Here is a 26,716-nt window from a genome sequence, read left to right on the forward strand (position 1 = left end):
AGATTGGGAAGTAGGTCCCAAAGTGCACTTCCAAGCGTTGGAGGTGATTAGTCATCACTCGTGTGGGACACTTACTGATGCTGTTTTCTGTTAGAAACATGCACAGTCGAGGGAAGGCGGCATGGTTGGCTTTTGAAATACTCTCACCAATAAGTATTTCCTCTGAAACCACTGATTCAGTCACTCATCTGTAGAATGTTTTTGTATTTCCCCTGTATGCTTGCGTTCAGTTTTCTAAACATGTCTGTTATAGGCAAGGAGACACATTTTCTTTTCATTAGACAGAAAGTCAACAAAGTCAGTTTTATTTTTACATCTCTCTCTGTCCTAGGACCATGCCTCAGGACTACCTAGCCTGATGGCTGTCCCCAGTCCACCTGGCCGTGCTACTGCTCCAGATTCAACTGTTCTGCCTGCGGCTATGGAACCCTGACCTGTTCACCGGACGTGCTACCTGTCCCAGACCTGCTGTTTTCAACTCTCTAGAGACAGGAGGAGCGGTAGAGGTACTCTGAATGATCAGCTATGAAAAGCCAACTGACATTTACTCCTGAGGTGCTGACCTGTTGCATGTTCTGTTATAATCTGCACCCGGCACAGCCAGAAGAGGACTGGCCACCCCTCAAAGCCTGGTTTCTTCCTAGGTTCTGGCCTTTCTAGGGAGTTTTTCCTAGCCACCATGCTTCTACACCTGCATTGCTTGCCGTTTGGGGTTTTAAGCTGGGTTTCTGTACACTTTGAGATATCAGCTGATGTAAGAAGGGCTTTATAAATACATTTGATCATTGTCATGCGCTGATTTCATATGTCCAGATATACTGAACCAAAATATAAAAACGCAACATTCAACTATTTCAAAGATTTACTGAAATCAGGAAATCAGTAAACTGAAATACATAAATTAGGGCCTAATCTATGGATTTCACATGACTGGGAATACAGATATGCACCTGTTGGTCACAGATACCTTAAAAAAAAGGGCATCAGAATGTCACGTTATTTCTGCGCATTCACATTGTCATAGATAACATGCAATTGTGTTCATTGTACGTAGCTTATGCCTGCCCATACCATAACCCCACTGCCACTCTGTTCGCAACATTGACCTCAGCAAACTGCTCGCACACACACCACCATACAAGCGGTCTGCGGTTGTGAGGCTGGTTGGACGTACTGCCAAATTCTCTAAAACGAAGTTGGAGGCGGCTTATGGTAGAGAAATGAACATTCAATTCTCTGGCAATAGCTCTGGTGGACATTCCTCCAGTCAGCATGCCAATTGGTGCACCTGTGTAATGATCATGCTGTTTAATCAGCTTCTTGATATGCCACACCTCTCAGGTGGATGGATTATCTTGGCAAAGGAGAAACGCTCTAACAGGGACGTAAACAAATTGCTGCACAAAATGTGAGAGAAATAAGCTTTTTGTGCATATGAAAAATGTATTTTATTTCAGCTCATGAAACATGCGACCAATACTTTACATGTTGCATTTATATTTTTGTTGAGTGTACCTTTGCGAACAGGCATGCGCACAGTGGATGTAGTTTACAATCAAAGTTAACTGCTGCAGTATATCTGAGTTATGTGCTCAGCTCCTTTGCAACCAGTTGCTGTCAGTGGCAAAGGGAAGCACATTCACGGCCTGCCCGCCATAGATGAAGACCCATCTGTGCAAAAGCCCACCATTCGATCCCATATGGAATCTGTTTTTGTCAATATAGCCATGCAGCACACTTAACATCTCCTGTGCAGTTTCATGCTCGGAATCATGAGACAGAGAATATGTCCTCGTGAATATTATCTCCCAACACGTATAGCAAACAAAAATGCAATGCATGGGCTAGAGGTCGACTGATTATGATTTTTCTGCTTGCACTGAACGCAAGAGAAGTGACACAATTTCCCTAGTTAATATTGCCTGCTAACATGAATTTATTTTAACTACATATGCAGGTTTAAAAAATATATACTTGTGTATTGATTTTAAGAAATGCATTGATGTTTATGGTTAGTGACATTATTGCAACGATTGTGCTTTTTTCACAAATGCATTTGTTAAATCACCCGTTTGGTGAAGTTGAAGGAGGCTGCAATTCGATGATCAATTAACAGACACCGCATTGATTATATGCAACGTGGAACAAGCTAGTTAACCTAATATCATCAACCATGTGTAGTTAACTAGTGATTATGTGAAGATTGATTGTTTTAAGATAAGTTTAATGCTAGCTAGCAACTTACCTTGGCTCCTTGCAGCCACAAGGTCCTTTTGATGCTGTACTTGCTTAACAGGTGGTCAGCCTGCCACGCAGTCTCCTCGTGGATTGCAATGTAATTGGCCATAATTGGCCGATTACGGAATGTTAACCTTGGGGGGAAAAAAAAAAAAAAAAAACGGCCATGCCGATTAAATCGGCCGACCTCAAGCATGGGCATCTCGGCCTTCACAGCTAACGCCCATTTTAAGAGCATAAGCTGGGGAGTTTGAGTCGTTCAGGCAGAGTTTCCTCTTGACTGCTAGCAATACCATAAATTCATAATTTAACAGTGATATCTGACAATGGTATTGATGTGAGTTTCTGTGCCTCTGCCTTCCCACATATTGTTTTCACCATATCAATTGCGGCCAGTAATATCAAAGACTCTGCAATAGTGTGTGGTTTCATAGTGTAGTGGCCTAGCTATTCACTGTGGGAATGATTCAAGTGCGGCCTTTTCCCATGATCTACTTTATATTTTAATAATTTTCATATAGATTTAAGGTTAATCACATTACAATGATTGAGATACAAAAACCATAAGATAATACATATATTTTGTGTGTGTGATATATACACACACACTCAAAAGTTTGGGCACACCTACTCATTCCGGGATTTTTATTTGTACTATTTTTGTCAACACTCAGAGAAATGCAGTTCGTCTTCTTAAGGTTAGTCTAGGGTAAATGTATCAGCAGCAGAGCTCAGAACATATTTCATTTGGGTACAGACAGTTCCATACTTTATCATGGTCACCAGATCTGGCCATACCAACTGAACACCAGCAACCACCATGCCAAGTCACCATAACTATTAGCTTAGCTACACTGTATTCTACATGAAATCATTTGGGATTAAGTCTAAGCCTTAGTTTACGTTGCTGTGAATGATACACCTCATTCAAATGAGTGCTCCTTTTTATGTCCCTTTAAATTCAGAACAATGTCGTCAGGTGCAGGTATTTCTATGAGAAGTCTTTGTCGGTTCGGTTCAGTTCTATGAGTCTGGTGTGATCCCCGGTTGACCGCAGAGAGGCCTTAACCTGAACTGTTTGGCAGTGCAGCGATGCAGGGACAGGGAGTGGTGGTGGGCAGTGAATCTTCCCTCAGTCAAACACACTGGCCTCACAGCTGCTCCTCACACTATATCCTGGACAGACTAAACAGGTGCTGGGAGGGGAGGAATAGGGGGTTGTCTGTCTCTTGGTGTGTGTAGCAAGGCAACCATGTTAAAATAAAACGTGACAACGTGAGAAGAGAAGGCAGGTATCCGAGTACAGCAGAGATGTAGAATAAAGGTGACGCCACAGAGTCAGACAACCCTGGACTGACTGTAGCCCCTGCTACACAGAGACCGATAGGGCCCCCCCTCCCCGCTACACAGAGACCGATAGGGCCCCCCCTCCCCGCTACACAGAGACCGATAGGGCCCCCCCTCCCCGCTACACGGAGACCGATAGGGCCCCCCCTCCCCGCTACACGGAGACCGATAGGGCCCCCCCTCCCCGCTACACAGAGACCGATAGGGCCCCCCCTCCCCCGCTACACCTATCAGCACACAGACACACACTTCTTGTTTGAACAGATATCTGTGACAATATTGTCAAAGTGAATGCACCCATTGTTTCCCGGCTTTAAAATCCACCTGTTGCCATGACTGTGTTAACATGACAAGCCGAGAGAAGGAGTGAGAGCTGCTAGAGTAGCCTAATGCTTGGTTTGCTCTTCCGCAACCAGCAGTAATACTGAAGGGTCCATACGGTAAATGACCCATACCAATGCCATGACACGAGTCAACAGCTTCTGACACTTACATGGAGTAACATAGCCATAAAGTTGGAATGACATTCTATTCCTAGGAGCGTAGCACTGTGGTGGTATACCATGCACACATGCAGTGGACGTATGCACAGGAGAGTACTGTACTTAAGAAATACATACACTACCGTTCAAAAGTTTCATTCAATAAATAGTACCCGCAAAACAGTCTCAACGTAAACAGTGAAGAGGCGACTCCGGGATGCTGGCCTTCTAGGCAGAGATCCTCTGTCCAGTGTCTGTTCTTTTGCCCATCTAAATCTTTTATTTTTATTGGCCAGTCTGAGAAATTGCTTTTTCTTTGCAACTCTGCCTAGAAGGCCAAAATCCCGGGGTCGCCACTTTACTGTTGACGTTGAGACTGGTGTTTTGCGGGTACTATTTAATGAAGCTGCCAGTTGAAAACTTGTGAGGCGTCTGTTTCTCAAACTAGACACTAATTGCACAACTCGTGCACTCCTTTCTATTTTGGTTAGAGCCAGTTTGAACTGTTCTGTGAAGGGAGTAGTACACAGCATTGTATGAGATCTTCCGTTTCTTGGCAATTTCTCGCATGGAATAGCCTTCATTTATCAGAACAAGAATAGACTGACGAGAAAGTTGAGCCTGTTATCGAACCCACAAATGCTGATGCTCCAGATACTCAACTAGTCTAAAGAAGGCCAGTTTATTGCTTCTTTAATCAGGACAACAGTTTTCAGCTGTGCTAACATAATTGCAAAAGGGTTTTCTAAAAATCAATTAACCTTTTAAATGATAAACTTGGATTAGCTAACACAACGTGCCATTGGAACACAGGAGTGATGGTTGCTGATAATGGGCCTCTGTACGCCTATGTAGATATTCCATTAAAAATCAGCTGTTTCCAGCTACAATAGTCATTTACAACATTAACAATGTCTACAGTGTATTTCTGATCAATTTGATGTTATTTTAAATGGACAAAAAAAGTGCTTTTCTTTCAAAAACAAGGACATTTCTAAGTGACCCCAAACTTTTGAACGGTAGTGTATATATGTATGTACTGCACTGTATGAGTCACCATCTGTTACAAGTTTATTGTATGCAATAACTTCATGATATAACATTACCAACTCAGTTTAAAGTATGCAATACGTGCTAGGTCTACACTACATTAACATTCCCCAACGGGCTCCAAAATAAAAACCCAGATGTATTTTTTTATTTAACCTTATTTAACTAGGCAAGTCAGTTAAGAACAAATTCATATTTACAATGACGGCTTGCCCCGGCCAAGCTCTAACCCGGACGACACTGGGCCAATTGTGCGCCGCTCTATGGGACTCCCAATCACGGCGCCACTCGGGAGCCCAAATCTGTACACATTGTACAGATAAAATAGCTAAACCAAGGCATACAATTTCTTAACCTTTTTAAAGAGTTCGAAGTGCACAACAAAACAATGCCAAACTATCAAAGTCCACAACATCACACTAGGGCCATATAAAATATTATATCACGTTATTTAAAATAATTGGACAGTATGACAGTATTTTTAGTTTTTTTATAATAAAAGTTGTACATTTGCTTTATGGGTAGTGAGCGACCCTAGGGTGGCAACATATACATTCTAAGTGATTTCATTGAGTCTTTCTCCATTCTGACTGAACAGTATAAAAACAATTCAACCAAAACAAATTTCTGCATTTCCTGCACTCAATTGCAGTGGTGAAAAAGGTACCCAAATTGTCATACTTGAGTAAAAATAAAGCTATGTTAATAGAAAATTACTCAAGTAAAAGTGAAAGTCAGCCAGTAAAATAATACTTGAGTAAAGTATTTGGTTTTAAATATACTTACGTAAATGTAATTGATAAAACATACTTAAGTATCAAAACTAAAAGTACAAATAATTTCAAATTCGTTATATGAAGCAAACCAGATGGCACCATTTTCTTGTTTTTTATTTACAGATAGCCAGGGGCACACTCCAACACTCAGACATAATTTACCAAGGAAGCATGTGTGTTTAGTGAGTCCTCCAGATCAGAGGCAGTAGATGACCATGGATGTTCTCTTGACACGTGCGTGAATTGGACCCTTTTCCTGTCTTGCTAAGCATTCAAAATGTAACGAGTACTTTTAGGTGTCAGGGAAAATGTATGGAGTAAAAAGTACAGTATTTGTTTAAAGAATGTAGTGAAGTAAAAGTTCAAAATACCATACAGATAAAAGAAAGAGAACTTAAGTAGTACTTGAAAGTATTTTTACACCACTGCTCAATTGAGAGTTTCCACACTGCCATGTAGGGCTGCACGATATGGGAAAATAAATTAGGACTTCTTTTTAACCAAATGTTGCAATTGCGATTTGACTTGTGAATTAGAGCAACACTTTTGGAATCATGGAAATAGAATGACTATTGTAATTCTATAGTTAGAACATAGTGGACACTTTGAATACAGTGTTGTTTGAGATGACAACAAATTAAAATGCCAGGGAGGAGATATTGTGATAGGGAAGGAACTAAAGTGTTGATAGGTGTTTCCTAGGGGACCCTATAAGCTTTGGCTACATTGCATGTTCTCTTAGCTACTTCATGTAGCTAACATATTCTTGCTTCGCATAATCCTCTTTGATTTAGAAGATACTGTTGCACAAACAACATGCTGATTTAGGTTTACACAATCACTGGTATTATCAGGCTGTATTAGCTAGCTACGTTTGCTCTTACTCAGTACACTTATTAGTTAGCTAGTTATTAGCGGCTAACAATCAGCGACTCAAGATTTCGGGAAACTTGCTAAGAAAAGACAAACTAGCTGTTTGCGGATGTAAGAAACACAAACTAATAGTGTCATATTATAAATCCACTAGTGTTCTATAAAGAAGCCAAGTGAAACAGCATTGTCGTCATCAACATTGTTGCATGTGGGCTCCCAAGTGGCGCAGTGGTCTAAGACACTGCATCTCAATGCAAGAGCCCATCTGGGACCTGTTGGATCGGAGGGTGAGGACTAATCCCCCCAGAAATGTCTGGGAACTTGTAGGTGCCTTGGTGTAAGAGTGGGGTAACATCTCACAGCAAGAACTGGCAAATTTGGTGCAGTGCATGAGAAGATGCACTGCCGTGCTTAATGCAGCTGGAGGCCACACCAGATACTGACTGTTACTTTAGATTTTGACCCCCCCCTTTGTTCAGGGACACATTATTCCATTTCTGTTAGTCACATGTTTGTGGAACTTGTTCAGTTTATGTCTCAGTTGTTGAATCTTGTTATGGTCATACAAATATTTACACGTTAAGATTGCTGAAAATAAACGCAGTTGACAGTGAGAGGACGTTCAATTTCTTTCTGAGTTTACATTGTCATATCGCCCAGCCCTAATGCAGACTGAACACAAGTGTCTCGTGGTTCAGGAACATCAAATGCGCTCCTTGAGTGACAAGGGGCGTGGCTAGGTCTGTGTGGAAAGTGGCACGGAGAGAAAGATCAGAGAGAGATGACTCAAGTAGCAAACTATAAATATTGACATTACACATGGCGTATCACATTTAACAAACTAAACATTCAAATACCGGCATAGAAGGTAAAGTAAAAACCCAACCCGGTCCCTGCATCAATACCGGTATATCATAAAATACAGTATACCACCCAGCCCTACATCACACAGCAAACACTGACTGGCCAGACCATGTCATGCGGTTCACATTTTTACTAAGCAAATAAACCTATGGGGGGCTTAATTTGTTGGATTACAAACTCACAATACAAGCACAATAAACTTGAGCACAAGAAGAAGCGGGATAATAAGGAGATCACTTTATTGTCCACAGAAATTAGCATGCTGCTTCATCCCAACGACTCTAAGACAATCTCGGCTGAGCCACCAACCCACCATAAGTCTGCACGGTACAGAGATCCAGACAATTGGGCCTAAATCCAACTGTAATGTGTTCTTCTCACTGACTACAACTCACAATCCAAGCCTAATAAATTAGACTGGAGCTCAACTATACGGAGCCACCTCCCCATCAAGCAGGGACTGGAGATCGCTCTCAACATACAGTTTACAGAGGCCCTTTCACAGTCACAGCAGCAAAAACAGGTTTCTGTGTTTGTCTCTGTGTATCAGAGAGGAACAATGGTGGCTTTTGGCTAGGCAAACTGTACAACACCATAAGAAGAGATGGAATCCTGACACACACACTCACGATTGCAGCTGGTGCCTTGCACTCCCAGCTCTACTGTTTTTAATAAAATATTCCATGTTTCATCATAAAAAAGGGGTGAGGGAGAGATGGAGAGTGAGGGAAAAAAGAGAAGTTTAGACAGCAGAGTGGTCGGTGTAGTTTAGACAGCAGAGTGGTCGGTGTAGTTTAGACAGCAGAGTGGTCGGTGTAGTTTAGACAGCAGAGTGGTCGGTGAGGTTTGTGTATTACACAATCACCACATTCCAGCATCCATTCCCTCACACCGGTCTGTGCCTGCACTTCTCTGCCCCCGTTCTTTCTCTGTTTCCAACACAAAAACACCTGCACCACATTTCCTCCATATCCGTCTACCCTCTCGGTTCCATGTTAACACAAACACTTCTCTACAAAACATTCCACAAAAAAACTCCTCTTCCAAAGACACCAATACAAAAGCAGGTCCTTAGGTCCTGTTAGGTCCTCTGTTCTCCCAATACAACACAAACAAATAGCCTACTATCCTGAGTAGGCTACTTCACAAACTCCTCTTCCAAAAGCAAATACAAAAGCTCATGTCCTCAGGTTCTGTACATGCTCCTGTCCTGTCCTTAGACTCACCGGTGCTGTGTTGAGCAGGTTGCGGTTGGTGTTGCTGGGGCACTGTCTCAGCGTTGCTTGCATTCTGTCCCATGCTACCCCACGCCCCTGTCCCACCAACCCCTACCTCTCCTGGGGTCCACGGCAGGGAGGGATACAGACACACTGAGGAAAAATAGATCCCCAGCTACGATCCTCGCCAACAAACCCAACCGCCTTAACACTCCTGTAACCCAAGACACTCCTACTTCCTCGGCTCACATCGTTCTCTACCTATTTTTCTCTCTTTCTTTCTAGTCCTGCCCTGCCCTTCCGTCTATTGCTCTGTGTGTTTTGGTATTGCTCTCTCTCTCACACACACACACACACACACACACACACACTCCACTCACTCACTTTGAAGCTAGCCCCTCCTCCCTTCCTTCCTGTCTGTCTAGCTGACTTCATAAATAAAGTATGCCAGTTATAAGGCAGCAGCATACCAGCAGACTCAGATGCCGGTCATTCCTCACTGCAGATCTTTCAGGGGCAAAGTTTACAGGAGGTGAGAGAGTGAGCGTGGTAGTGGTGGGGGGTAGGAGAGGAGTGTAGTGTAGTCAAGCCCAGAGAGGTTTGAGTCAGAGTGAGCCCCCTACAGCAGAGCAGAGAGAGCAGCCCCCAGGCACAACGGCAATGGGAGGGCTCTCTGCTCGCTGGATAACAGACCTGGGGTCAAATATTATTCAACACTTTTTCAGATACTTTATCTGGGCTTGATTGAGGTTGCCTAGCACAATGGGACCAATATATGTGCAAGAGTGCAAACTCCGCCCATCTGGTACTCCAGGCAGACGAGAGCAAAAGCTAACACTATTTGAGAGAATTCAAATAGTATTTGAACCCATGTCTGCTGGGGAGAGAAGAGGTTGGTAACATGAGAAGTGGTGGAAGGTGAGATGGGTCTAGGTGGAGGGTTGAGCTTTGCACCAGGAAAAGAGGAAGTGATGTCACTGAGGTGTCGTGTTACTCTCCTGGAGTCAACCACATAGCCTATAATGTGAAGTACACCACACGAGTGAAGGGAGGTCAGAAGCATGTGCTGTTGCGCAGAAGGACAGCTGAATGGTAGAGTTGTTGCTGACTGAGTTAAATCAAAACACTTTTCTTATTTTATGGATAGTTTGAAAAAGCCCAACTGTTGAGGAAGAGAGAAGACACTAGCATAACAGCTCACCTAAGATGCCCCAACGTCAACACAATGCTAAAATCAACACCGGCACGATATCGCAGGGCACGCTGAGTTCTACAGAACACCTGAGCACACATTACCTTGAAGGTGTTTCTGCTTTCTATCGGTCTTTCTTTCACAATGGGAATATTGGGGGAAGTGAACTGACAAAGGGAGCAGGACATTTCAGTGAGTGTTTAACAGGGTCAGTTAGAAGTCCCTGTTTAACAGCAATGTTCCTTCAGCCCTGCTGTACTGAACTGCGGTAGCAGTGAGGGGTGTGGTTACATGTAGCCACTCTGTTTAGGCTGAGGGTGTGAGAGGAGAAATAGCTACTGGAAGGAGATATAAGGTGGGTTAGAGGGAGGGAGGTAAGGAAGGGGTGGGAGAGGAAGGCATGTCTTTCCTCCAGCCAATCAGACCGAGCGGGCTGTGCACTAGACTAAGGATGCAACCTCTTCAAGAAGATACAACCCAGAGTCCACAAAGACATTCCATTTACTGAGAATCTTATCAAGAGAAGATTTGACAATTGCCAGCCCAGTCAGACATTTACATTTAAGTCATTTAGCAGACGCTCTTATCCAGAGCGACTTACAGTAGACATCAGTGCCTGGTTGACCGTGAGGCCAATTTGTGAATAGCTAGGCCTATAGCCTAACAAACTATTGTTGATCTTAAATCACTCCTGTTCCATGTAGTGGACAAGAAAGCGTGCGCAACTGTATAAATGGCTACACTCAAATTCAGTCTGAGCCAATACATGAAACAGTAGATATCAGTTTACCTAAAAATGTGATAAACTGCTATGAAATATAGTAAGCCCTGCTGGATGAGAGATGTTTTCGCAAATAGCAACGTGCACAAAGTCCATCTCAAACTATGACTGCAGAGCATGAAGGAAATCAACAGTTGGTTCTTCCCCTAGCCTAGCTATAATAGCCTAAGACTAAATGAACTAGTAGCCTAGTGAACCTAAACAGTCACAGAAATGCATTTACTCAACCTTTAGAGACCAGCCTACAATATTGACAGTATTGTAGGCTTATAGAAGGCAAACAAAATAAAACAGGAAATGTGGCTCATTAAAAGACAACTAAAAACTCACATACAGTTGAAGTGGGAAGTTTACATCCACTTAGGTTGGAGGCATTAAAACTCGTTTTTCAACAACTCCACAAATTTCTTGTTAACAAACTATAGTTTTGGCAAGTCGGTAATTTTTCAGCTAAGACCTCAGAAAACAATTGGAGACCTCCGCAAGTTTGGTTCAACCTTGGGAGCAATTTCCAAAAGCCTGAAGGTACCACGTTCATCTGTACAAACAATAGTACCTAAGTACAAACACCATGGGACCCCGCAGCCGTCATACCGCTCAGGAAGGAGACGCATTCTGTCTCCTAGAGATGAACGTACTTTGGTGCGAAAAGTGCAAATCAATCCCAGAACAGCAGCAAAGGACCTTGTGAAGATGCTGGAGGAAACAGGTGCAAAAGTATCTATATCCACAGTAAAACGAGTCCTATATCGACATAACCTGAAAGGCCGATCAGCAAGGAAGAGGCCACTGCTCCAAAACCGCCATAAAAATGCCAGACTACGGGTTGCAACTGCACATTTGGACAAAGATCATACTTTTTGGAGAAATGTGCTCTGGTCTGATGAAACAACAATAGAACTGTTTGGCCATAATGACCATCATTATGTTTGGAGGAAAAAGAGAGAGGCTTGCAAGCCAAAGAACACCATCCCAACCGTGAAGCACGGGGGTGGCAGCATCATGTTGTGGGGGTGCTTTGCTGCAGGAGGGACTGGTGCACTTCACAAAATAGATGGCATCATGAGGCAGGAAAATGATGTCGATATATTGAAGCAACATCTCAAGACATCAGTCAGGAAGTTAAAGCTTGGTCGCAAATGGGTCTTCCAAATGGACAATGACCCCAAGCATACTTCCAAAGTTGTGGCAAAATGGCTTAAGGACAACAGAGTCAAGGTATTGGAGTGGCCATCACAATGCCTTGACCCAAATCCTATAGAAAATTTGTGGGCAGAACTGAAAAAGCGTGTGCAAGCAAGGAGGCCTACAAACCTACATTTACATTTTAGTCATTTAGCAGACGCCCTTATCCAGAGCGACTTACAGTAGTGAATGCATACATTTAATTTCATACATTATTTTTCTGTGCTGGCCCCCCGTGGGAATCGAACCCACAACCCTGGTGTTGCAAACACCATGCTCTACCAACTGAGCTACAGGGAAGGCTGACTCAGAAGGCTGAAACCTGACTCAGTTACACCAGCTCTGTCAGGAGGAATGGGCCAAAATTCACCCAACATTGTGGGAAGCTTGTGAAAGGATACCCGAAACATTTGACCCAAGTTAAACAATTTGAAGGCAATGCAACCAAATAATTGAGTGTATGTAAACTTCTGACCCACTAGGAATGTGATGAAAGAAATAAAAGCTGAAATAAATCAATCATTCTTTCTACTATTATGACATTTCACATTCTTAAAATGAAGTGGTGATCCTAACTAACCTAAGAGATTAAATGTCAGGAATTGTGAAAAACTGAGTTTAAATGTATTTGGCTAAGGTGTATGTAAACTTCCGACTTCAACTGTAGCCTGAGTGGAACCTATTCAAGCTCAATATAATATACTCAATCGCTAGTTTATTAGGTACACAAACCTGTTCACAAAAATTATTTGCACCTACAGTGAGTAAGTCACCACGGCCACCGTGGCTTGCTATATAAAGCAGGCAGACAGGCATTGAGGCATTCAGTTACTGTTTGATTGAATGGGCAAACTAATTGACCTAAGCAACTTTGAGCATGGAATGATCGTCGGTGCCAAGCGCACCTGTTACAGTATCTCAGAAATGACCGGCCTCCTGGGCTTTTCAAACACGCCAGTGTCTAGGGTTTACCGAGAATGATGTGACAAACAAAAACATCTAGCCAGCGGCAGTCCTGTTGGTGAAAACAGTTTGTTGATGAGAGGTCGAAAGAGAATGACAAGAATTGTGCAAGCTAACAGGCGGGCCACAAACAGGCAAATAATGGCGCAATACAACAGTGGTGTGCAGAATGGCATCTCGGAACGCACAACTCGTTGATCCGTGTCACGGTTGGGCTACTGCAGCAGATGACCACACCGGGTTCCACTCCTATCGGTTAAAACAATAAGCTGCTCTAGTGGGCACGCGATCACCAACCCTAGACAATTGATGAGTGGAAAAATATTGCCTGGTCTGATGAATCCCAGTTCCTGTTGCATCATGCTGATGGTAGAGTCAGGATTTGGCACACATTAGGTCCCTTGATACCAATTGAGTAATGTTTCTATTCCCCGAATACTTCAGGCTGTTCCGGAGGCAAAGGGGGGGGGGGGGGGGGTCCCACCTGAAACTAGATGGGTGTACTTAATTAACTGGCTACTGAGTGTATATGAATAATAATAATAATAATAATAGCCATTGAGCAGATGCTTTTATCCATTCTTTTTTTTTTTTTACGTATGGGTGGTCCCGGGAATTGAACCCACTACCCTGGCGTTACAAGTGACATGCTCTACCAACGGAGATACAAAGGTCCACCATAACCAATGAATGATTTACAGACTAGTTGGCTGTGGCAATGTGCAGTTTGTTGACACATTCCTAAACCGTTCAGTTACAGGTGTCACAATTCTTGGAACGATAACTTACTTGACACCATTTCAAACCTGTCAATGTTTCAAACAATGCTATTTTGAATACAGAGTGTAACCTAGAAAAGTAGCCAATTGTTTACTGCTCTGAAAGAAGTAGTCAGTGTGTGAATATCTACAGTGAATGACCTTGACTTAAAAATAAAAAAGATTGAGTGTGTGCTTGAGTGTGCGTCTTTTCAAATCTGACACTACTCGATTCAAAAACCTGTTTGCCTCTGTTGAGCCACAGTGCAGAACACAGTAGCTCCCTCTAGAGGTGGAACCAGGTAAATACAAGAAACTGAGCCCTCAAGAGGAAATGAAAGGCAGGAATGTTAGGAATGCGAGGCTATTGGTCAGCTTTTGATAAAACGTCCTAATCTGGCCCACTACACTGGGAACCATAGCTGGCTGTCAGCTGGTCCCTACATGGATCCATACCGGCCTATTGACTATTATCAAAGGAATCAGAATCTGTGATAACGAAAACGCTTATTTGTTTGAGCTGAATAAAAATAGGCTAGTGCATGTCTCAACACAATACAAATTCCATAGTACTGATGAATCATCATCAAGTCACACACAATACAGGAGTCAAGGGCAAGAGATTATTCTTATTGCTTACATGACTATACAAATAGATTGAATTACTGCCACTGACTATGTCTCTCCAGTCACTGCCAAAACCACCCCCATTGATATAAAAGGCCGCATCAGAGCCCTGTACAGCTCTGGGCACTATGATGGGGAAGGAATCAGTCCGGTTTAAACACCTCCGTTAAAAACAGTTTAAGAGACAGGGAGGAAATCAAATCAGTGAAGTGTATTTATACTGAGCTGGGCCACTAGGCCAGCCAGGGTCAGAAAGCCAGCCAGGGTCAGAGTTGAGTAGATCTGGCCTTCTATTCTGTCCTAGCTGGTGACTGTGTGTCTGTTCCTCTAAGCCTAATAGAGTGGCAGGTAGCCTAGTGGTTAGAGCGTTGGGCTAGTAACCCAAAAGTCGCTGGTTCGAATACCCGAGCCGACAAGGTGGAAATCCGTCGACATGCCCTTGAGCAAGTCACTTAAGACCAATTTGCTCCAGCGGCGCCGTAGTACTTTGGCTGACCCTGTAAAACAACACATTTCACTGCAACTATAAAACACATTTCACAGCAACTGTAAAACAACACATTTCACTGTATTGTGACAACATATGTATTTGTTTGTGTGTGTTGTTCAACCAGGACACTGCCCTGACCTGTCCAGGACTGCACCAGACCAGCCCCCACGTCTTTCACTGCCTGGCTTAGGAAGACCAGGGGAGGCCACACATACAGCACCTATCAAAATATCTCGGCCAGCTTAAAGTACAAACAATCACACCGCTCCCTAATTCAGTTATCAAGTTCAGTCTTTTAGACTCTGCTTGATAAAACTGCCTCACAAATAATTTTGACATTGTTCACCAGTTTCAAAAAAAAAAAAAAAACTATTCAACACAAGAACAGAAAAGAGAAATCACAAACAGAAACAGCATTTTACTCACATTGTACTGCCATTGCTAGGCCTTTCAGAGATCAATAAACAGACAATACATCCAACGATAGAACACAACAGATCGATCTGCGACAGGTCAGGGAGACACTAACGAGACTGTACTTGATACTGTCTCCTCTTCCATGGACTCACGGAGGTCCTTCCGCAGTTGAAACTAGAGACTACAGCCAAGGCCGGGTGGGGCTGGTAAAAAGAAACACTGAGCTGCTTCCTAACCTTTACAGGTGTGTCCTCTGCTGGGAGAAAGGCCCAACCAGATAGCCCCTGTCAACAGAGCCATGCGTCACGCTGCACCCAACCCCTAATGGATAGGACAGGCTAGTATCGCATACCCAGCACAGTCAACTTCGCACTTTACACTGTTAGTGTTGACTCCCCACTTTCAGCTTTCCTGATACCATTCCTGATGGTAATCTCCAAAGCACACCACAGTAGCATGCAACACTTATAACATCTAGCTAGGTTAGAACACTCGTGTGGGTTTTCAGATGTTTTGACTGAGGGCAAAAGCTAAGACCATCAAACACAATCTAATTTTCCTAGACAATAAGACCAAAGCCATTCAAACAGTAAAAGGCATGCCACGCTGTTACAGCTAGGCTAAATCCAGTTTCATAAATCAGTAGGCTAGGAGAGAATTTAGGCCTGAATAGAAATCATACTTTTCTTACCACGACTTTCCATCACAGTCCTAAGGCCAGCAGCTCCTGGGTCAGACAAAAGAGGAAGAAACAGAGCAAATGAGGAAGTAGAACTACTAGATTAAAATATGCACATCAGACAAAAAAATGACATAGCCTAATAAGACATTTGTTTGACCTAGCCAGCCTCATCCTGCACGACGGTGTATCTCAGTGGAGACTATCAACAGAGGTCCTTATACCTCAGATAAGAGCGTTTGTGTAAAAAGACTAATTCACACCACATCAGATCTTTCCAGCAGGCAGAGCATTCAGTCTGTAAGAGGGAGAGAGGAGCCACAGAGAAGTAAAGTGGTGCTTAACTCTCATCTCCCCAACAGACACCCGACAGGCCGCAAAGCCAGGAAGAAGCAGTTTAGTTACTGTAAAATGAATAGCTTTATTCAAAATGGTTTGAGTCTCTAATATACAGTACCAGTCAAAAGTTTGGACACACCTACTCATTCAAGGGTTTCTGTATTTTTACTATTTTCTACAAAGTAAAGGTTCTTCAAAGTAGCCACCCTTTGCCTTGATGACAGCTAAGCACATTCTTGGCATTCTCTCAACCAGCTTCATGAGGTGGTCACCTGGAATGCATTTAAATTAACAGGTGTGCCTGGTTAAAAGTTCATTTGTGGAATCTCTTTCCTTCTTAATGCGTTTGAGCCAATCAATTGTGTTGTGACAAGGTAGGGGTGGTATACAGAAGACAGCCCTATTTGGTAAAAGACCAAGTCCATATTATGGCAAGAACAGCTCAAATAAGCAAAGAGAAACAACAGTCCATCATTACTTTGACTGACATCAAGGTCAGTCAATCCAGAACACTTCAAGAACGTCTAACGTTTCTTCAAGTGCAGTCAAAAACAAATCAAGCACTATGATGAAACTGGCCACAACAAAGGAAGACTCAGAGTTACCTCTGCTACAGAGGATAAGTTCATTAGTTACCAGCCTCAGAAACTGCAGCCTAAATAAAAGCTTCAGAGTTCAAGTAACAGACATCTCAACATCAACTGTTCAGAGGAGACTGTGTGAATCAGGCCTTCATGATCGAATTGCTGCAAAGAAACCACTACTAAAAAGGACACCAGTAAGAAGAAGAGACTTGCTTGGGTCAAGAAACACGAGCAATGGACATTAGACCGGTGGAATTCTGTCCTTTAGTCTGATAAATCCAAATTTGAGATTTTTGGTTTCTACCACCATGTCTTTGTGAGAAGGAGAGTAGGTGAACAAATGATGTCCGCACGCGTGGTTACCACCGTGAAGCATGGCAGAGGTGGTGTGATTTGTGGGGGTGCACACAAATGATTTGTGGGGGTGCACATCAACTGTTGAGTTCTCACAGATTTATGTGTAGAAGCTCTGTAAAGCCAAAGTAATGGTGAAAACACCCTGTCCCGGAACCTATTTTGGAATGGGGGAATTGCTGTCATCACTGTCGGTGATGTATTTAGAATTCAAGGCACACTTAACCAGCATGGCTACCACAGCATTCTGCAGCGATATGCCATCCCATCTGGTTTGCGCTTAGTGGGACTATTATTTATTTTTCAACAGGACAATGACCCAACACACCTCCAGGCTGTGTAAGGGCTATTTGACCAAGAAGGAGAGTGATGGAGTGCTGCATCAGATAACCTGGCCTCCCCATAATCACCTGACCTCTACCCAATTGAGAAGGTTTGGGATGAGTTGGACCGCAGGGTGAAAGAAAAGTAGTCAACATGTGCTCATCATATGTGGGAACTCCTTCAAAACTGTTGGAAAAGCATTCCAGGTGAAGCTAGTTGAGAGAATGCCAAGTGTGGAAAGCTGTCGTCGAGGCAAAGGGTGACTACTTTGAAGAATCTCAAATATAAAACGTTTGTTTGTTTAACACTTTTTTGGTTACTACATGATTCCATGTGTTATTTCAAAGTTGATGTGTTCACTATTATTCTACAATGTAGAAAAGAGTAAAAATAAATTAAAACCTTTCAATGAGTAGCTTAGAAATCACTCTCACACCTTCCCTTGCAGTCCCTAGTTATTAACACGGCCCTTGATCCTCTGGTTGCACTGCCTGCTAACCTCCTGTGGTGCTCACTGTGTTATGGACTCTGGTCACACACAAGACAGGAGGAAATCGATGTTGAGCTTTCCACTCGACACAGAAACACACCTCAGATTAAAATGTAGGACTCTGGGCACACGGGATAGTAGCAAATCGATGTAGTGTTCCAGAAGCTTGTCCAGATTCAGATTGATCATTTACATTGAGCCAGAGAGCAGATGGAAGTGGAAGAGGATTACTTCTAAAAAGACTAGCTTGAGCCAGCAGCTTTGACATAATTGTGCATTAATCAGCCTAACCATGAGTCAGACAGGTGACGCTCGGCCAAGTCAAAACTAATTTCATTACACTGGCAAAATGTAAACACCTGTCGCTATCAAGCAATTACTTTCTGTCTGAGCCAGATCTGAAGTTTGTGGCCATATGAAAGAGACCCAGGTGATGGAGGAATGAACCAGTATCATGTGAATGTCTTTCTGGGTTTTAAACTAAAATGTTGCTAACCCACACAAAAGCAGTCAGCTGACTTTTTGATGTGCTCCAGGCAAGCTTTTAGGGAACAGATCCAAGCAGGGTTGCATCACAGGTCCTCAATGTGTGTAAGCCAATTACAAACAGCTGATTTACAACCACAATACAATCAATTACACCCACAGTACCAGCTGCACAGCTTCTGGTTATTAACAACATGTGTGGAGGCAATATCACGTAGGGTTTCTTTTAGGGTTGACCCCATTTAGTCGACTTGTCGATTGTTTGGTCGACCAAGATTTCTTTAGTCAAGCAGTCAGTCACAAATGTTTTACATTTTTAATGGTGCACAAGACACCTGTCTGGGTGGACTAATCCATTGTGGAGGGCGTAGGGATGGCACTGTCCTACAGTGGCATGTGCTACTGAAATTGTATCTCGTTATATTAAAAGGTGTAACACTAATACAAATAATATTTGATAACAAATGCGCATTCTCCCGGGTGGATAGCGGTCGCTGTCCGCAGTTCTGAAACATCACTGCCCTGTTAAATTGCGCCTTTTCCTAGACCATGTTGCCAAGTGTATAGTAGCAAAGTTAAGCAGCATATTGAGTTGAGAAGAATGTGGAGGAGGCAGCAACGGAGTGAGGAGACGAGAAAACGGCCAGCTCTGGCCTCAATTGTCTAAGTGAAGAAGCCAACTTAAATAGGTTTATAATCACTAGCCTAACTTTGTAAATGAGCCATAAATATCTGCAGAAATAAGACAGATCCTGCTTCTGTTGCCTGTTTGAGTGTTTGTTTAATAGTCTACCGATTCCGTGAGCTCCAAGCCTCATGCTACCACAACATGTCAGATAAAGCAATTTCACAAATTCATCTGTTTTTAAACTTTGCTATGCTGTAATAACGCCGTTAAATCAGCCTCTCCGGTATAACTTATAATGTATGTGGTGTTGATTACACTGCTCCAAATGGTCAGAAAAATATTGTAATCTAACAGCACCCTTTTGTCACACAATACGCACGCAGCTCTTATACCCTCCTTTTTCTTGATCTCATTGTTATTATTACAATGATGACCATCATCATTATAACAATAAATAATGTCATTATCATTAGTAGGCTTAGTATAGCAGCATTGTATAACCACCATCGAGCTGTAGGCCTAAGAGCGCATCCTGTTGAGCTGTCTTAATACCGTAACTTACCGAGGCCTATATGTCAATATATAGGTTACTGTACCAATCAATCATTAATTTGTTCATGTTCACAGCATATGAGTCATTCATGATTCGAAATGGAATCAAGCATTTGAATTTTAAAATGAAATAAAGGGAACCTTGAATAATTAGCCTAAACAATAAATCTGTTCCATGTCGGCAATTGCATTCACGTATGCATGTGGCTGTCTTTAGTCTTTGCTATAATAAAGGCTTTACAAAAAAACGTAAGCTTATAATATATTTATTGTTTATACTGTTCCAAATGGTCAGAAATAAATGTATATTGTATTGTAACAGCACCTGTTTGGCACACAATACGAACGCAGAGCTTCTTACGTTTCTTTATGTTGATCTCTAGTAGTCCAGTCAAACTTCATCCACTCATCTGACTTTCCCTCCTGAGCAACTAGTAAACATTCCCCTTTTAGAGGTTATTTTTCACCTCCTCCGCATCCATTTTGCTGACATTGTGTTAGTGTTCCTAGTTTCTTATAAACAACTTATTGATGCGATTATGATAGGTAAGGCCCCATTGGTCATGTGATGGATACATGTGTCAGGTGAAGAGAGCGGGGGATGAATAGGGAATGCTTTTTTTTGTTTTCTTGCACTAACCAGGTTTCCATCAAACATTTTTATGTGAGTGAAGTAAGAAATGTCATCACCGGCCTGATGGAAAAAGAAAATATTTCGCTCAACTTTCCAAATGTCGACAAAACTAAATACAAGGTGGGTTCCTTTTGTGTCGTGCCAATACCAGTGTGGTTTCTCTTTGCTTATTTGACCGGTTCTTGCCATAATATGGACTTCTGTATACCACCCCTACCTTGTTACAACACAACTGATTGGCTCGAACGCATTAAGGAAAGAAAGAAATTCCACAAATTAACTTTAAAACAAGGCACACCTGTTAATTGAAATGCATTCCAGGTGACTACCTCATGAAGCTGGTTGAGAGAATGCCAAGAGCATGGAAAGCTGTCATCAAGGCAAAGAGTGGCTACTTTGAGGAATGTCAAATATATTTTGATTTGTTAAGCACTTTTTTGGTTACTATATGATTCCATGTGTTATTTCATAGTTTTGATGTCTTCACTATTATTCTACAATGTAGAAAATAGTAAAAATAAAGAAAAACCCTTGAATGAGTAGCTGTGTCCAAACTTTTGACTGGTACTGTACACGGGTAAAACATTTCCACCAATCGACTGGTCAAAAGAACAGATGACTGTCGACAAATATATATTTTTTCCTTCGGGACAGACCTAGTTTCTTTACTACTAAGCTATAACCTACTACATGACACAAAAAATGTTTAAGCAAAACACCAGTAAGTTATTTTCTATTCTGGACAATGGGACAAGACAAGCGCAGCCAGTGACTTATTGTATTAAATGGAAGCCTACTGTCTGTATATGCGGCCCGCAGGAACAATCACCTCTTCAAGCAATTAGGTACCTTTCCTGTAATCACAGCTAAGGACAGCTTTAGTAGGTATCCAGGGAGACTCAGAGCTGCTCTTTGAACTGAGAGAGAGACAGTCAGTAGGAGTGTTTGTTCGTTGAAGCAGACGCACCCAGACCAGGGGCTGGATCAGGATCTGACAAAATTGATCACCACAAAGGGCCGATCGCTACTGAGTTGAACGGTCACCGCAGCAACAAAGAATGCTGTGGTCGCCTTGCTTGTGATTTGATTGGCCGTGTGGAGTAAGTGTGGCCTTGGCCTATGGGTGCAGAAAATGGGTGGGCGGTTAGTGGTATGTACAGTATCGGCCCTTTGCTGCACTTTGGAATGTAGTAGTCCCTGACCGAAGTCCACTGACCAAAACAAACAATCTCTCCCTGATGCCCATGTGACCAACCTGAGCAGAAAAAAGGGCTGCATTCATCTTAGTGCAATGTTGTGAAACATCCGGGTAGAAATATGTCACGTAGAACAAACATGCCTCCCTGAAATGTAGAATAAGGCTCTATTTATGTCATTTCTATCTGCAACTTTCGTCAACATTCGCCTTGTGAAAATGGCCCAGAGCTCAAACAGGAAGTCAATTCTTTGACCTACATATCAATCAGAAGGTAACACCCCTGGCCGACAGCTAGGTAACTTACTCACTTCAGAAGACCATAGGCCTTGTAACGTCCTCAGTCAGCAGTAGTGTCTGGGATCCCTGACTTCTGTGAAGGACTTGAATTATTCCTATAAAAGAGAGAAAACAAAGTCAGTGAAGGTCAAATAAAACAACAGCCTGACAGACTGTAGAGGTGTGACTACTACTGCAGATTTGCTGTGCTTTACTACAGAGTGCTGACAGTACAGAATGTATGTGCTCTGGTACCACAGATCAATATCTCCGCCAAGGAGAAGGACAGGGACGGTCACTAGGGACTAATACATCCAGACACATGACCAGGGCTGTGACGGTCTTGGAATTTAAGGTTACGGTAATTGGCCAGGCCAATGTACACTGTCACTGACAACCATACCATTGATTAGCGCATATCAGACTCAAAAGAAGCACGGCGCTTTTCTCTACAACTTCACTATTACCATTACAGTTTGTTATTATCAGTAGCATTTCGTTATTATTCACATTATTACCTCATAATATTAATCTAGTATATAAATTATGAAATGTCAGATTGGAGAAGAATTCCCCCCCAAAATACTGATTCCGATTGACGCACTAAACCATTATCACCAAGTCTAACGTGTTTTTCTCTCCACTTTTCTGAACAATTCGCATAACGTCACCAACGCTGCTGAGGTTATTTTCTGCTGCAATATGTTGTTCAGAGGCCAGAGGACACATAAATGAGAAAAGTCATATACTACTGGAAAAATGATATGCTACTGAAAATAGCATATAGGCTATGCATCCTATAGGATGAATCATGAAAGGCACTTGGCTATGTTTCATTCTGTTGCACCCCATTTAATAAGAGAGGAAGCGCAAAACTGGCACCTGTCATTAACAAGATAGCTTTTTCTTCTATCTGATAGAAGACATGAAGTCCAGGCAGGCTGATCTATTTCAGGAAACTTTCTGAATGGACATAAAGAATTAGTGAACTCATACGAACACACACCCACCTAAAAGGACCGGTCAATCAAAGCTGCCTACAGCGCATCTCACTCAGACACATAAGCAATTCACATTTGTCCTTTACCAAAAACATATACATACATACATACATACATACATACATACATACATACATACATACATACATACATACATACATACATACATACATACATACATACATACATACATACATACATACATACATACATACATACATACATACATATATATAAATAAAAAAATAAAAAACTTTCAGTAGGATATCAAAAATTGTCTACATTATAGGATAATGCTAAATCAATTGGCGAGGAAGTTTTAAAGGGGATATAGAGACAGCTGTGACAGGCATGAAGACAAAATTGACAACCATTAGAAAATAGAAACACATGCACGCAACCTGTCCATAGCCTAACGATCAGCCTGTCCATAGCCTAACGATCAGCCTGTCCATAGCCTAACGATCAGCCTGTCCATAGCCTAACGATCAGCCTGTCCATAGCCTAACGATCAGCCTGTCCATAGCCTAACGATCAGCCTGTCCATAGCCTAACGATCAGCCTGTCCATAGCCTAACGATCAGCCTGTCCATAGCCTAACGATCAGCCTGTCCATAGCCTAACGATCAGCTGTTGATCCATTTTAGGAAAGCAATGGGTGGTTATGTTGACATTACATTTCCATTTGAGTGCCTTATCTAAATATGTGCAACACACTTATTGATAAGGGTAAACGCCGGCAGATATTTTTCTCTGATATTTTTCTCTGCAATACAAAAATAATAATAATAATAATAAAAAATAAATAAAAAAAAACAGGCAGAGAGAAATTTATGAAATTCACACAACGAACCCACAGACCTGTCAGTGGCAGTGTCTCAGATCATTTCTATTGGCCAACTTATTTTCATATGCGAAAAGACGCAAAAATATAACCTGTTCCAAATAAATAATTGACAGATTGTGGCAGGACGATATTTCACAATTGGTGTGAACGGGGTAATAAACAAGAAATGCTTGTACGTTATTTTTCTTCCTAATTATTCAGATGAAAATAACAGACTTGGTGAGAAAGGGCCTTTTCTGAAAATAGGCCTTTTACAAGATTAAATCATAACAGGAGTGTTTGATTCTTATTAAAGAGAGAATACAAACAGGCTACTTTAGGAAACTTCCTGAATGGACATCTAGGCCTATAGATCGAATCAGCGAACTCACATGGACACTCCTGTAAAAGGACCCGTCAATCAAAGCCACCAGCGTATGTCGGACACAAGAGCAAATATTTCTAATTTCCTTAAAAAGGTATTAAAAAACCTGGGCCTACCTTAGCCTACTTTCGGAATGCCTGTGAGATAATGAATTGATAAGGAAAGTATGAAGGGGAGAGAGAAGGCTATTTAATAGTATGACATTGACTATCATTAAAACAGAAACAAATACACACAACATGTCCATAGCCTATTTATCAACCTTATTATAAGGTTCCGAATCAAATTAAACCATGCCAGGTTGGAGAGGATTGGCGCCTTGTCCATTTGACACAACATTAGTGCATTATTGGCCTCATAGTAGAGGTCGACCGATTAATCGGAATGGCCGATTAATTAGGGCCGATTTCAAGTTTTCATAACAAATCGGTAATCTGTATTTTTGGCCACCTATTTTATTTATTTGACATTTAATTTTTTAACAGGCTGACTACCTGTTACGCGAGGGCAGCAAGAAGCCAAGGTAAGTTGCTAGCTAGCATTAAACTTATCTTATAAAAAACTAACATAATCACTAGTTAACTACACATGGTTGATGATATTACTAGTTTATCTAACGTGTCCTGCATTGCATATAATCGATGCGGTGCCTGTTAATTTATCATTGAATCATAGCCTATTTTGCCAAACGGGTGTTGATTTAACAAGCACATTTGCGAAAAAAGCACTGTCGTTGCACCAATGTACCTAACCATAAACATCAATGTCTTTCTTTAAAATCAATAAACAAGTATATATTTTTAAACCTGCATATTTAGTTAATATTGCCTGCTAACATTAAATTGTGTCACATCTCTAGAGTCAGGGTATATGCAACAGTTTGGGCCGCCTGGCACGTTGCGAACTAATTTGCCAGAATTTTACGTAAGTATGACATAACTCGTAAGCATTCATTCAGACAGCACTTTCGTGCGTTTTGCCATCAGCTCTTCGCTGTGTATCAAGCTGTTTATGACTTCAAACCGGGTGGCTATAATTTGTGGAACATTCCAACAGGAATCTATTCAAAAAACTTCGTAAATAACAAGGTTGCCAAAAAAAAACGCATACAAAGTTGTATAGTGGCAGATACCGGGTAGTGAGTGGTCTATTTCATTGCGTTTTTCACTCATCACGTTTATTCCGAAAAATGTCTGTCCTCACTCTGGTTGCCTATAGACAAACATTAAGAATAAGCTATGTGGTGAGTTGATGCCTATTCGGCAGCTAGTTAGCTAGGTTTGTATGCGTTGCTACTTTGTATGCGTAGTTGGTTGGCAACCTTTTACTTTACGTTTTTTGGAACAGATTCCTGTTGGAACGTTCCACAAATTATACCCACCCCTTCAAGCCTGTCAACTCCTAAGATTAGGCTGGTGTAACCGATGTGAAATGGCTAGCTAGTTAGCGGGGTGCGCGCTAATAGCATTTCAAACGTCACTCGCTCTGAGACTTGTAGTTGTTCCCCTTGCTCTGCATGGGTAACGCTGCTTCGAGGGTGGCTGTTGTCGATGTGTTCTTGGTTCAAGCCCAGGTAGGAGCGAGGAGAGGGACGGAAGCTATACTGTTACACTGGCAATACTAAAGTGCCTATAAGAACATCCAATAGTCAAAGTTATATGAAATACAAATCGTATAGAGATAAATAGTCCTATAATTCCTATAATAACTACAACCTAAAACATCTTACCTGGGAATATTGAAGATTCATGTTAAAAGGAACCACCAGCTTTCATATGTTCTCATGTTCTGAGCAAGGAACTTAAACCTTAGCTTTTTTTACATGGCACATATTGCACTTTTACTTTCTTCTAAAACACTTTGTTTTGCATTATTTAAACCAAATTGAACATGTTTCATTATTTATTTGAGGCTAAATTGATTTTATTGATATATTATATTAAAGTTAAAAGTGTTCATTCAGTATTGTTGTAATTATCATTATTATAAATAAACAAAATCGGCCGATTAATCGGTATCGTCTTTTCTGGTCCTCCAAGAATCGGCATCGGCGTTGAAAAATCATAATCGGTCGACCTCTACCACATAGCCATAACAACCTTGTCGAGTGCTGTTGAATAGTTAATGAATAGTCAGACACATCCAACGGGTTTTAAAAGGCCAATTTATTCACTAGCAAGCAATGAAAATGTGCATTGTATTAAAAGTTTACACATCCTATATGCTAGCGCTTCTACACCCACACACAACTAGCGAATTAGCTGCACGAGCATCAAACAGATGGAAAGAAGAGATGTAGACAGATTAAGTTCCCATAACAACTGCTTATAAATCATTAGTAAACAATACCGCTATTAGGTGAAGTTTATCTACATGAAACTAAAGTTTATACAAAAAACAGAAGAAAATGTAGGCCTATTTAAACGGCTTTGACGGTTATTTTATTTAAATGGCGGTTATTCAATTACAGTCACAGCCCTAATCATGAAAAGTGACAACACCAAAAACACACTGCTTGAACTACTGAACCTGAACACTAATTTAGCTGCTGCTCATTGGCGAAATAAATAATTCATAGAACAGTCGGGCTAAGTTGTCCTGTTTCAGTTGCAGCAATCTCACGCCTGGTCAGCTTTGCTCTCTCTAACCGGTTTGGCGACTAGTCCAGTGTTACTGTAGTGTACACAGACGAACACACAC

At 41.8% G+C, this 26,716-nt stretch overlaps 1 protein-coding gene across 1 annotated transcript in view; it reads right to left on the reverse strand.

Annotated features, from left to right (window-relative positions):
• The window catches only part of LOC115173183 (phosphatase and actin regulator 4A), a 30,692-nt gene extending 21,037 nt beyond the window's left edge, over window positions 1-9,655 (reverse strand). Inside the window, exon 1 of the mRNA XM_029731106.1 lies at window positions 8,857-9,655. Within this exon, the coding sequence (XP_029586966.1) occupies window positions 8,857-8,929 (73 nt within the window). The 5' untranslated portion in view covers window positions 8,930-9,655. The remainder of the gene's footprint in view (window positions 1-8,856) is intronic.
• Window positions 9,656-26,716: the final 17,061 nt, after the last annotated feature.

Source organism: Salmo trutta, chromosome 34, assembly GCF_901001165.1.
Source record: "Salmo trutta chromosome 34, fSalTru1.1, whole genome shotgun sequence".
Taxonomy (NCBI): domain Eukaryota; kingdom Metazoa; phylum Chordata; class Actinopteri; order Salmoniformes; family Salmonidae; genus Salmo; species Salmo trutta.